The 12,868-nt window shown below is 31.6% G+C and overlaps 1 protein-coding gene across 1 annotated transcript; it reads left to right on the top strand.

Moving 5' to 3' along the window:
- The first annotated feature begins 356 nt into the window (after positions 1–356).
- On the top strand, positions 357–12,287 carry LOC108347399 (putative ABC transporter C family member 15). Its single transcript, XM_017586605.2, has 12 exons — positions 357–519; positions 633–712; positions 5,418–7,759; positions 7,854–7,940; positions 8,192–8,830; positions 9,078–9,242; positions 9,589–9,883; positions 10,031–10,245; positions 10,629–10,934; positions 11,080–11,143; positions 11,239–11,478; positions 11,728–12,287. The coding sequence occupies exons 2-12, from the start codon at positions 673–675 to the stop codon at positions 11,871–11,873; spliced, it is 4,539 nt and encodes a 1,512-aa protein (XP_017442094.1). The 5' UTR covers positions 357–519; positions 633–672; the 3' UTR covers positions 11,874–12,287.
- Positions 12,288–12,868: the final 581 nt, after the last annotated feature.

Here is a 12,868-nt window from a genome sequence, read left to right as displayed (position 1 = left end):
CTTATGAAGGATGTGTAATGTGGGAAATGTTGACCACAAAAATCATCCTGTACGGAATGATGACACACACACACATATATATATATATATATATATATGAATGAAGTGCATTAATTGAACTTTGCAACACTCATGGTATTCCCTTCAACTGGATTTGCTTTATCAGCACTCATGGGTCCATCGCAGATTGTTTTCTTTTGTTAATGGCAGCTTTTTTCTATCGAAATTGGAATACTGAGACCACAAAAACCATACATTGATCTAACATAACATGCCAAAATCGAATTTTGCAGACTCTCACGTGACATAACAGCAGTCCAATTTTCTTTCTCACCAAGAAAATTGACCATAAAATAAACAAAAACATATTTTGTGCACAAAGCTAGCTATTTACCTTTTTTCTATTGCAACTCTTATAAAATCTCCCCTAACCCTTCTCTCTCTTTCTCTGTATATGTGACTCTCTCACTTTTCTCATGTTTGTTTTCTCTGCTCTCAGAAGCTCTAAACTCATCACATGTTAGTGGCTATGTCTATGCATATATTGTTGTAGTTATTATTATTAATATTATCATAAGATATAAGGTGTTGAATAGAAAGCCAAATAATGATTATGTGACTCTTTTCTGCAGAACAAACAGCAGAATTTGAGCTTCAAGTTCAGAAGCAAGCATGGCTTTGGAGAACTTCTACAACATATTTGGTGCCACAAGTAAGTTACTTCTGACCATTCTTACAAGTTTTATGCAGCTTCTCCTTCTGTTATATGCATGAAATACATCAAAGAAAACTGAAACTTTTTTCTGTCATGAAATGTTTTTCTGTCATGAAATTTTCAGCCCACCATCAGTTACTATACTAAAATAGCAGAAGTTTAAGTATATATAGCATTGAATTTGTCATCCATAGAACTGAAACCATCTTATTTGCAGTCATAAATAAGATCATTGGAGGGTGAAAATTTTCTTTTGATTGATTACCAAACTGGAGATTAATCTAGTTTACAATACTAATTAATTAAGATTATGTATGAGCATTACTTCATGTTTTATTCTATTTGTCTTTTTGTTCTTCACTTCCTTAATGACCCCTCTGTTGTTCTATCCCATGTTTTGAAGGAATTTTGTTTTTCAGTTTCTAAGAGATTTTAAGATTTAACAATAAAGGAAAAAGGAAAAAAGAATTACTAGTTGTGATTCATAATATGAAATATATAGTTTGCTTTTCCAAAAATACATTCTATCAATAATTTTAACTGGTTTATGTTTATATATATATATATATATATATATATATATATATATATATATATATATATCATAATAAACTGATATTGTATATTCTTAATCTATTGAGTGATGTTAAGTAATAGAAATATTATGTAATATTTGTAACATGTCTCTAATTATTCATATAAGTTATAGTATTATACAATGGTGAAAGAATTAAGTTCACCTTATTATTAATTAATAGATTTAAAATTATGCTATTTTTAAAATATGATAATCATTTTAAAAGTTCACATAACTTGTTACTTTCTATTTTATAGTTGTTCATGTTACTTCAATTTTTTTAAATTTTCATACCCGTTTTCTTTCTTTTTCTATAAGAAACTAGCATCTCAACTATAGGTTTCTCTTTTCTACTTTTTCTTTCGGTGCATATTCTCCTTTAATCATTTCATACACTTTTAAAATTTCTTTTCTTAGTGTCGTCAGAAAGAAAACTTTTACATTAATTTAACTTCATAAAATTAATTTAATTTATAAACAAAGTTTTATCTTATATGTAATAATTTCTTTACATTTAAATTGATGTTTAATCTTCAATATGTTCGTCTAAGATTATTATCTAAAATGAGATTTGTTTATCATATATATATATATATATATATATATATAACTTCAACTATATTTCATAAAAAATATTTTAAATCTTTCAATTCTTTTTTTAGTTCATATTAAACATCCATAAAGAAGTCAAATGTCTTTGTATAGATATTTAAACTTTTTCAATAAAATCCTTAAAATTATTATATTAATATTGTCTTTTAAGAGATATGAAAGGACAATCTAATCATTAAATTAAACACATACTTCCTAAAATTTTCTAACACACTCAAGTAAACAATGACAATGTGAAGATCAAACTTAAACTTAAATTAGCGGCTTTAATTGTTGTGACTAAAATAACAAATTTCAACAATAACATGCTAAATAATTAGTTTTCTTACGTATCCAAAGTGAAGTGTAACACTTGTAGAATAATATACATGTTGATATGTGAATTATTAAACCAAATAATTCCACATAGTGGTTTCCAAGTAGGTTCCATATATTAGAAAGTGATTGGTGTGAGATTGAAATGACAAATACCACATGACATGACCTTTGTAGCTGTCAGGAAACTACTTTGTCTTTTAGTTTCTTGTGGTGGATTCATTGTTCTAAGTGCACGAACCATTTCCCATCAATATAATACCATCAATATAATAATACTCCACATGCCACTCTTCTATTCTTCCAAAAATAAATTTCCAATTTTTCCTTCAAGTGGGGAAGACAACAAAACTTAAACTTTGCATTCTTGATCTTTCAAAGTGTGGGTTGGAATTCCAAAGGGTCTCTTGTGAAGTTTCTACTTAAAAGATTAGAATTTTCAAGGTAGTAAGTTAAAATCTCCATTGTGTGAAGAAGTTGATATTTTAAATGAATTTTGTTGTTTTAAAAAGTTTGTTTTGGATAAATAATATTGAATTGAAAAACACTAACCATTCAATTCATTCAAAATAATAATTAAATCTTTATAAATCTGCACTAATTTTTATATAGTAAAAAAAACAAAACCTAAACTTTGCTTTCTTATGGGTTGGAATTCCAAAGGGTATCTTGTGAAGTTTCTACTTAAAAGATTAAAATTTTCAAGTTAGTAAAACTTAAAATCTCCATTATGTGAAGAAGTTAATTTTTTAAATGAATTTTGTTGTTTTAAAAAGTTTGTTTTGGATAAATAATATTGAATTGAAAAACACTAACTCATTCAATTCATTCAAAATAATAATTAAATCTTTATAAACATGCACTAATTTTTATATCATAAAAAAAATTGTTTGTTTAAAAGAATTAAGTGAAAATAAAAGCAATAGATAAATTAGGTTTATTTGGTATCATAAAAAAGTGAAGTGATCAATAGTTTTTTTTCTTTTTTACTTTAATTGCCTTTTTATTTATCTTTCTTTTAAGATTTTTTTTTTCACCTATTTTATTTTAGTCACTTCATTTTTTCTCTTTTTCTTGTACCATCACCCCTTAAAGTTTTAATCTTGAACATTTTTTATATTCCAATGTTTGTTTACATCTTTATACCATTTCAAATCTAATAGATACTCGAAATATAAATAACGAACAAAAATTAAAAATATTATTATAATAAACTATTAAACAAAAAAAAATCTATAAAATGTTTAGAATAAGAACATGGCACAAATTCTAAGATGAAATAAGTAACTTATCATAGAAACATTTATGATTTCGAGAAGACAAATTTTGTTTTGAAAACCACAGTGACAACTGTGCGGTGCGGTACAGTGATTTCAAAGCTGTCTCGTTACCTTTTTTAATGCATCTAAGTTTTGGGTTTCTCGTAAAATTTAACTTTTTGTTGACATAATTAATATACGACAAATATTCCTTAATTCATTAAATTTTAAGAACCGGACAAAGTTTTCACAATCATTGCTGAGTTGTTTCCTACGTTGCTTTCAACTTTACACAAACTACTTAAACTAATATTAAATCATACTCCTAAATCAGAGTCACATAAAAACAATATCATAAAGTTGTTTCAATGAAATTTTCAAAGTATTGATTCAGAAATTATATATAATAATATTGTTCTCTTCTATTTTTAATTATAAAAACAACTTACACAGTGATTAGGAATAGTGAATCGTTTTATATATTACTTTAACTTTAATAGATTCTTAATGCATATTTATTTATTTTTATGTTGCTTTCTTTAAATAGGAATAACAAATTAGACGAGGAAAAGAATTTGAAAGTTATGAAAGACATTGTGAAGAGGGAAAGAGAATAACTTTGGGAATTACGGGAATGAAAAATAAAAATAAATCAATAAATGAAAGATATATTAAAAATTAAATGTGTAAAGAAAGAATAAATGTAGAGATAAATTATTAATTTTATTGTTAAATGTATGGGATACTATTAATTTAGTCTTTAGAAAAAAAGAAAAAACCTGAATTGGTATGTGGATGTGTGGAAATTATAGATTCAACCTTAGTATAATTTAATGATGACAGAGTCTTTGTGATTCAGTGTTCATTGTCTTTAAAATTATGTTTTAATAATAAATTAGTCATATAAAAATTAAGACGACATAATTAATGGATCTTTTGACACTTTCAATATTTCAAGTACTAAATTAACAGTATCTTATATGTTTAAAAACTAAAATTGATATTTGTTTTCGATTTATTTTATTCAATGGAAAGTGAATGATTATTGAATAAGTGGCTATTCTGTTTTATTATCTAGTTGTTATTTTTATAACTTATACAATTGTCTAAGCGGTACTATAATTAACTTTATAAGATTATAACTTTAATAAACACTTACTAAAAAAAAGTATTCTATTTTATTTTTATTTTTAATTGTCTTTATATAAGTGCTTAACAACAAACATTATTCAGCAAAACATTCTCACCTGAATTAATGATTTATGTTAAAAAACTTCATGATGTACCCACTTTTTTTCTGTGCAAACCACAAAAAGAACAATATATATATATCATTAATGTCTCTCATCACTTGTATGTATGTAAGTCTTAAATAATTAAAATATTTTTAATTAATTTTTTATTACTTTCGTGTAATATTTATAGAATATATAGACTTGGTCATTTTTCAATTCTTTTTGTTATCATTTTATTGTTATTCAATTTTTATTTAATATTTTTGATTAATTATAATTTGTTTCTTGATATTTGAAATTGAGAAGAAAAAATATATGTATGTTTTTTACATTGAATAGTTAATAATATATTATTTTATTTGTTGTGATTTCTATTATTTTTAAATTATTCAATTAATATTTGGAATAATAAAGAGACATGAGCATAATATGAGTATAGTGTTGCTCGATGAAACGAGAATGAGAAAGAAAAATTATATCAGTTGAATAGGGAGATGAGGATGAGATGGTTAAATTCCTACCCGTTTCATTGTTACTCTTAAAACCAAGTCTTTCATGCATGAATGAATGAAATAGCTAATTTGAAACTGTAATACCTGAACAATGAGACAACCTTATCACATTATTTAACGTCAACTTTTGTTGGAACTAAATGGAATATATCTTCATGAAACTGACATGAATGAATTTGTTGTCTTTGGCAGAGCTAAAAAGTCAGTTTTGGACTTCATGGCAGCCATTAGAATCACCATGCTTGTTGGAGCATGTGATTTTACCTGTGGAACTCGGGTTCTCTGTGATCTTGTTAGTCCAACTCCTGAGAAAATATGTGAGCCTGATCAGAAAGCAAACCAAGGTTCCAGATGGTGCCACAAAATCGATGCATCCACCAGCAATCAAACATGGTTTTGCTTACAAAATCAGCATTGTCTCCAACACACTGTTGCTGGCTGTTCATGCATCACTGCTGCTACTGATGCTGAATCAAGAGACTCAATGCACCTCAAAACTTCAGGCTTTCACATCAGAAATAGTTCAAGTGTTATCATGGGTAACTAGTCTTGTAGCAATATGCAAGATATCAAAATCAAGCACACATTTCCCTTGGATTCTGAGGGCTTGGTGGCTTTGCAGTTTCATTGTGTGCATTATAAGCACAGGCCTTCATGTTCATTTCAGTGTCACCAACAGTGGTCAGATTAGCATCAGAGAATATGCAGATTTCCTTGGTTTGCTTGCTTCAACATGCCTTCTGGTTATTTCCACAAGTGGGAAGACAGGCACTGTGATGCTTGCCACAAATGGTGCAGCTGAACCACTTCTTGGGGAGAAAACTGAGAAACATTCAGAGTGTCTAAGGGAATCTCCATACGGAAAAGCCTCACTTCTCCAACTCATTAATTTCTCATGGCTTAACCCCTTGTTTGCAATAGGGTATAAGAAACCCCTTGAACAGAGTGACATTCCTGATGTTGACATCAAAGACTCTGCTGAGTTTCTGACCTGTTCCTTTGATGAGAGCCTTAGAAAAGTCAAGGAGGAAGATGGCACTGCAAACCCTTCTATCTACAAGGCAATCTACCTGTTCGCTAGGAAGAAAGCAGCAATGAATGCATTGTTTGCAGTGGTAAATGCTTCAGCATCTTATGTTGGTCCTTACTTGATAACAGACTTTGTGGATTTCTTGGGAGAGAAGGAAACTCGTGGTTTGAAGAGTGGATACCTTCTGTCACTGGCTTTTCTCTGTGCCAAAATGGTTGAGACCATAGCTCAGAGGCAATGGATTTTTGGAGCTAGGCAATTAGGCCTTCGCCTCAGAGCTGCGTTGATATCTCATATATATCAGAAGGGTCTGCATCTGTCGAGTAGATCGCGCCAAAGTCACACGGGTGGTGAGATAATGAACTACATGAGTGTAGATGTGCAGAGAATCACAGATTTTGTTTGGTATGTAAATGTCATATGGATGCTGCCAATACAAATTTCCTTAGCAGTGTTCATTCTGCATACAAATCTAGGACTAGGTTCATTGGCTGCACTAGCTGCTACGTTGGGAGTGATGACTTTGAACATACCTCTAACAAAAATACAGAAAAGATACCAAGCCAAGATCATGGATGCCAAGGACAACAGGATGAAAGCCACTTCAGAAGTCCTCAGAAACATGAGGACTCTGAAGCTTCAAGCATGGGACACTCAATTTTCTCAAAGGGTAGAAGCACTGAGGAATGTAGAGTATAATTGGCTAACAAAGTCCTTGAGGCAAGCAGCGTTTTCTGCTTTTATCTTTTGGGGATCACCTACATTCATCTCTGTGATAACTTTTTGGGCATGCATGTTCATGGGGATTGAACTGACAGCAGGAAGGGTCTTGTCTGCATTTGCCACGTTCAGAATGCTGCAGGATCCTATATTCAGCTTGCCTGATTTGCTCAATGTGATTGCTCAAGGAAAAGTCTCTGTTGATAGGATCGCTTCCTTCCTTCGTGAGGAAGAAATCCAGCATGATGTCATTGAAAATGTTGCAAAGGAGAGAACAGAATTTGATGTAGTTATTGAGAGAGGGAGATTCAGCTGGGATCCTGATTCAACAACTCCAACCATTGATGAAATAGAGTTGAAAGTTAAGAGGGGAATGAAGGTGGCAGTTTGTGGATCTGTAGGTTCAGGAAAGTCTAGTCTGCTATCAGGCATTTTGGGAGAAATATATAAACAGTCTGGGAATGTTAAGATCAGTGGAACAAAAGCTTATGTTCAACAATCTGCATGGATACTGACTGGAAACATAAGGGACAACATCACCTTTGGAAAAGAGTACAATGCTGATAAGTATGACAAAACTGTTGAGGCATGTGCATTGAAAAAGGACTTTGAGCTATTCTCATGTGGTGACATGACAGAGATAGGAGAAAGAGGGATTAACATGAGTGGGGGACAGAAGCAAAGGATACAGATTGCAAGAGCAGTTTACCAGGATGCTGACATATACCTTTTTGATGACCCTTTCAGTGCTGTTGATGCTCATACTGGTACTCACCTCTTCAAGGTTAGTTACATTTTCTTAAGACTTAAAAAATATGCAGACACTTCATGGTGTGAGAAACAATTTCTTTACTATTTGTTCCACATGTTTTATGCAGGAGTGCCTTATGGGGATTCTCAAAGAGAAAACTATAATTTTTGTTACACACCAAGTTGAGTTTCTCCCAGCAGCAGACCTCATTCTGGTAAATGCAGCGTGAACGTTTTGTTTTTTTGTTTTTTGTTTCTTCTAATCACCAAAGAACAGATCAAATTATGCTACTAAAAGACATTAAAATCTGATCAACTACTCATGTTGTTTAAGAGAGCTAAGTGTTTGGTGATCAACTAATTTAAATTTAATCAAACCATACAAAATTACTTTTATAAGGTAAGTTTGCACCATATTGTCAGTGTTGCTTAGTGTATAACAAATGGTGACCCAAATGAAATCTAGGTGATGCAAAATGGAAGGATAGCACAAGCTGGAAAATTTGAAGATCTTCTAAAGCAAAATATAGGATTTGAAGTTTTAGTTGGTGCTCACAGCAAAGCTCTGGAGTCAATTGTTGTTGCTGAAAACTCAAGTAGAACAAGTTTCAATTCAATAGCTGAGGAAGGTGAATCCAACTTCAACTCCAAGTCAAGTCTTCAGCATGACAAAGTGCAAGACAATCCTCCAGAGGACAAAGGAAATGATGGAAAGTTGGTGCAAGAAGAGGAAAGAGAAACAGGAAGCATAGCAAAAGAAGTTTACTGGACTTATTTGACCACTGTCAAAGGAGGAATGTTTGTTCCTCTCATTATCTTGGCACAATCTTCATTCCAAATACTTCAGATTGCCAGTAACTATTGGATGGCTTGGGTTTGCCCCACAAGTAGTGATGCCAAGCCTATATATGACATGAATTTCATACTACTTATTTATATGGCACTCTCAGTTGCTGGTTCATTCTGTGTTCTGCTGCGAGCCATGATGGTGTTAAATGCTGGACTTTGGACATCACAGACACTTTTCACAAAGATGTTGCATAGTGTGCTCCGTGCCCCCATGTCCTTTTTTGATTCTACCCCAGCTGGAAGAATCTTGAATAGGGTAAGTAAGCTTTCATAACAATTATGTTTATGCTTATCATTACTACCACAATAGTATTTCTTGATTCTTAATACAATGGAATGGACTAATAATTTGCATTAGAGTGACAAAAAAGTTCTGCACAAGTTCATCCTTGGCTATCTTATTGTGTACCGTTATACACTTTAAACAGTTGGATGTAGACTGTTTATCTTCTTTGAAGTGTTCTTTTCTCAATGATACCAACACTAGAAAACTTTGATTTCAGGCTTCCACAGATCAAAGTGTGCTAGACTTGGAAATGGCAAATAGAGTAGGATGGTGTGCTTTCTCAATAATACAGATTCTAGGAACCATTGCCGTGATGTGTCAGGTGGCATGGCAAGTATTTGTCATCTTCATTCCAGTAACTGCAGTCTGCATATGGTATCAAGTATGTAATTCTTTTTCCTTCTTGATCTATCTATGACAGGACAAACAAAAAAGTGAGACAGATTCCTGGTTTCAAAATTTATACAAGATATAATATGATTTCTCAAGTTTATCAAGTAAACATTGAAATTCATATCAGTCAATGATGTAACAAAGTTAAAACTAAGACATTGGAATTGGATGTTACAAACTATGTGAAATATATATTTGAATTTTAGATCAAACATTTGAAACAGAATAAGGAAGTGATGGTACTCATCTTAAACTAATAGCAGAAAATGATTATGAAGTTAATCTCTTTTTCTCACTGTCCAATCCTAACAGAAGTTGAATGCTTTTTATTTCAGAGATATTACACCCCTACAGCTAGAGAACTGGCTCGCTTAGCACAGATACAGATCACTCCAATTCTCCACCATTTTTCAGAATCTTTGGCAGGAGCAGCATCAATAAGAGCTTTTGATCAAGAGGGCCGTTTCATATACACCAATCTTGTCCTTGTGGATGGCTTCTCAAGACCATGGTTTCATAATGTTTCTGCAATGGAATGGCTTTCTTTCAGATTGAATTTACTGTCAAATTTTGTTTTTGCCTTCTCACTGGTCATGCTTGTGAGCCTCCCTGAAGGAATAATCAACCCAAGTAAGTAGTAATTTTTTATTTGGAAACTTAACATTGTCAATCACCACAATAAACATCCATGTTTCATTGGAACACACTAATAGATCATCAGATAAATCACCTCTCAAGAATTAAGAATTACATTTTTCTGCATTGGATTTGTTACAGGTATTGCAGGACTGGCAGTAACATATGGGATCAATTTGAATGTGCTGCAAGCTTCAGTTATATGGAACATATGCAACGCAGAAAACAAGATGATATCAGTTGAAAGAATTATTCAGTACACAAATATAAAAAGTGAAGCACCTCTTGTGATTGAAGACAGCAGGCCACCAAGCAACTGGCCAGAAACTGGAACAATATGTTTCAAAAATTTACAGGTTAGCTAGCAACGGTTTAAAACATGTTTAACACATATAAGGAATATGTTATAATATGTATAAGCATACATGCATATGGTAACATTAGGGTTTAATTTCTGTTCACTGTCTGGAAAAAGTTTAACACCATCAACCCACCAAAGATCATAAGAGATATGTTATTATATGATAAACATATATGCAATATAGATATAACTAATAAGATAATCAATGAAAATGTCAACAAGTTTTCAATACCTGACAATATCTGATTGAATAATAGTGAAGAAGGCATATAGATTCATGGGCTGTTTCCTCAGTATACTTCTTGCAACTATATTTTTCTTTTATGTCCATGAGTTCTTGAATACTTATATTCTACTATGCAATAAAATGTGTGACAGATACGTTATGCTGAACATCTGCCATCTGTGTTGAAAAACATCACTTGCACATTTCCTGGGAGGAAGAAAGTTGGTGTTGTTGGGCGTACTGGGAGTGGAAAATCAACCCTCATACAAGCCATTTTCAGGATTGTTGAACCAAGAGAAGGAAGCATTATCATTGACAATGTTGATATATGCAAGATAGGCCTCCATGACTTAAGGTCAAGGCTTAGCATTATCCCACAAGACCCTGCCTTGTTTGAAGGCACTGTCAGAGGAAACCTGGACCCTCTTCAGCAATACTCTGACATTGAAGTGTGGGAGGTAAACAATTTAATCAAACAGTTTGATCTAGAACATGAAAATGGAAGCTAAAAAATGAAGATTCTTTTTCACACAAGGCCAAAATGACGTTTTAAACTTTTCATAAACATTATCATCATTTACCAGTGACTTTTTTCATTTTCAGGCTCTAGACAAATGTCAACTGGGCCACCTAGTGAGGGCCAAGGAAGAGAAGTTGGAGTCCCCAGGTTGAACAATTTATCTTTGAACTTTCATAGTTTTGTAATGCTTGTTTGTGATACTAGTAATCGTTACAAAAACTGACTTGAATCCTTTTTATCAGTGGTTGAAAATGGTGATAACTGGAGTGTTGGCCAAAGGCAACTATTTTGCCTTGGAAGAGCCCTGCTGAAAAGAAGCAGCATACTAGTGCTGGATGAAGCAACAGCCTCGGTAGATTCTGCAACTGATGGAGTGTTACAGAACATCATAAGTCAAGAGTTTAAAGATAGAACTGTTGTCACAATAGCTCACAGAATCCACACAGTTATTGATAGCGATTTGGTTTTGGTGCTCAGTGATGGTATGTGCATTTATCACATTCTGCCTTGCTTCAACAAATTTTTCCATAAGCGATTTTGTGAAAGAAAAACAAGAAGAAAAAGATGAAATGAGCTTCTACATAAGCTAAACTTAACTTATGCATAAGTTGTTTTAGGGATCAAAAACTTAATTAATGCTAATAATTAAAAGCAAACATGATAATGGAACTAGAAATTTGATATGTTAAACTGATAAGGGAGTTGCTTAATGCATCAATCTTATGTTACAGGGAGAATTGCAGAGTATGATGAACCATCAAGGTTACTTGAGAGAGAAGATTCCTTCTTCTTTAAACTAATAAAGGAGTATTCTGGAAGATCACAAAGCTTAAACAGTTTGGCAATACAACATGTCCAAAGTAGGGAACAATTATAGAACTTTATGGACATTGATTAAGATACTGAAGAGGATAAAACCATCAAGGATATACCTATAAAGGGGTTCCTAGCCCCATCTTCTGGTACTTATCCACAGCAAAAAAGGATTCTTCAAGTGACCCTTCATTGAATATATATATATATATATATATATATATATATATATATATATATATATATATATATATATAATGGTGAAGCACAGGCACCAGTTTGAGCATGAAAGAGGAAAGTGGGAGAGAAGAGAAAGAAGATCTACAAATAGTGAGTGAATGATGAGATTTTGAAATGGCAAATAGGGATGTTTAAGATGTGTAGGTTCATTATGACTAGTAAACTGCTGAGGAATTATATTGGCCATATTGTACAATGGAATTGAAATTTTATCACTAGGGTTTGGAATTTGGGTTTATTTGTTTTGTTTAAAAGACAATTGTGTTGGACAGAGTAAATCAATTTGAATATATAAATGGGAGTGAAGTAGTCTTATAATCAAATTTAAGCCTTTAATTAGTAGACTCCTACTATTGATAATTTTGTTATATATAAGAGCTAAAAGATATTTAAGAATAATATGTTTAGAGAAAATATTAAAATAATATCTATAGAAATTAAAATAAATTTAGTACAAAAATAAAAGGTAAAATTTATTCAAAATGAATAATAAAGCCTTTAATTTATTTCTTTAGAACAAGCATTAGCAAGAAAACCTCTCATGCTAACACTGGACTTAAGAACCATCATTGGTGAAATATATGGAAAATATTAATCAAATATATGAAATTATTTGACCACCTTATTATCTTTCTGATAATCTAGTATTGAGATAATTTTACTTAAAGAAGCAATTTTACCATTGAAAGGTACTTATATAAAAATAATAATATGGACTGAATCAATTTTAGATTCTTAATATATGAATTATTCTTATTTTGAGTACTTTATAAAAAAAATTCTTTAAATTTGATATTTAATAAATTATAAATTAACTTA

This window comes from Vigna angularis, chromosome 9 (genome assembly GCF_016808095.1).
Source record: "Vigna angularis cultivar LongXiaoDou No.4 chromosome 9, ASM1680809v1, whole genome shotgun sequence".
NCBI lineage: Eukaryota > Viridiplantae > Streptophyta > Magnoliopsida > Fabales > Fabaceae > Vigna > Vigna angularis.
Note: the sequence above shows the minus strand (reverse complement) of the source record. Positions and strands in the feature narration are given on the sequence as shown.

Bases quoted from the DNA above. Each gene is read 5' to 3' on its own strand.
- LOC108347399 (XM_017586605.2), top strand. From the start codon at position 673: ATGGCTTTGGAGAACTTCTACAACATATTTGGTGCCACAA. The intron at 10,246-10,628 runs GTTAGCTAGCAA...AATGTGTGACAG, and splicing joins TATGTTTCAAAAATTTACAG to ATACGTTATGCTGAACATCT. The intron at 10,935-11,079 runs GTAAACAATTTA...TTTCATTTTCAG, and splicing joins CTGACATTGAAGTGTGGGAG to GCTCTAGACAAATGTCAACT.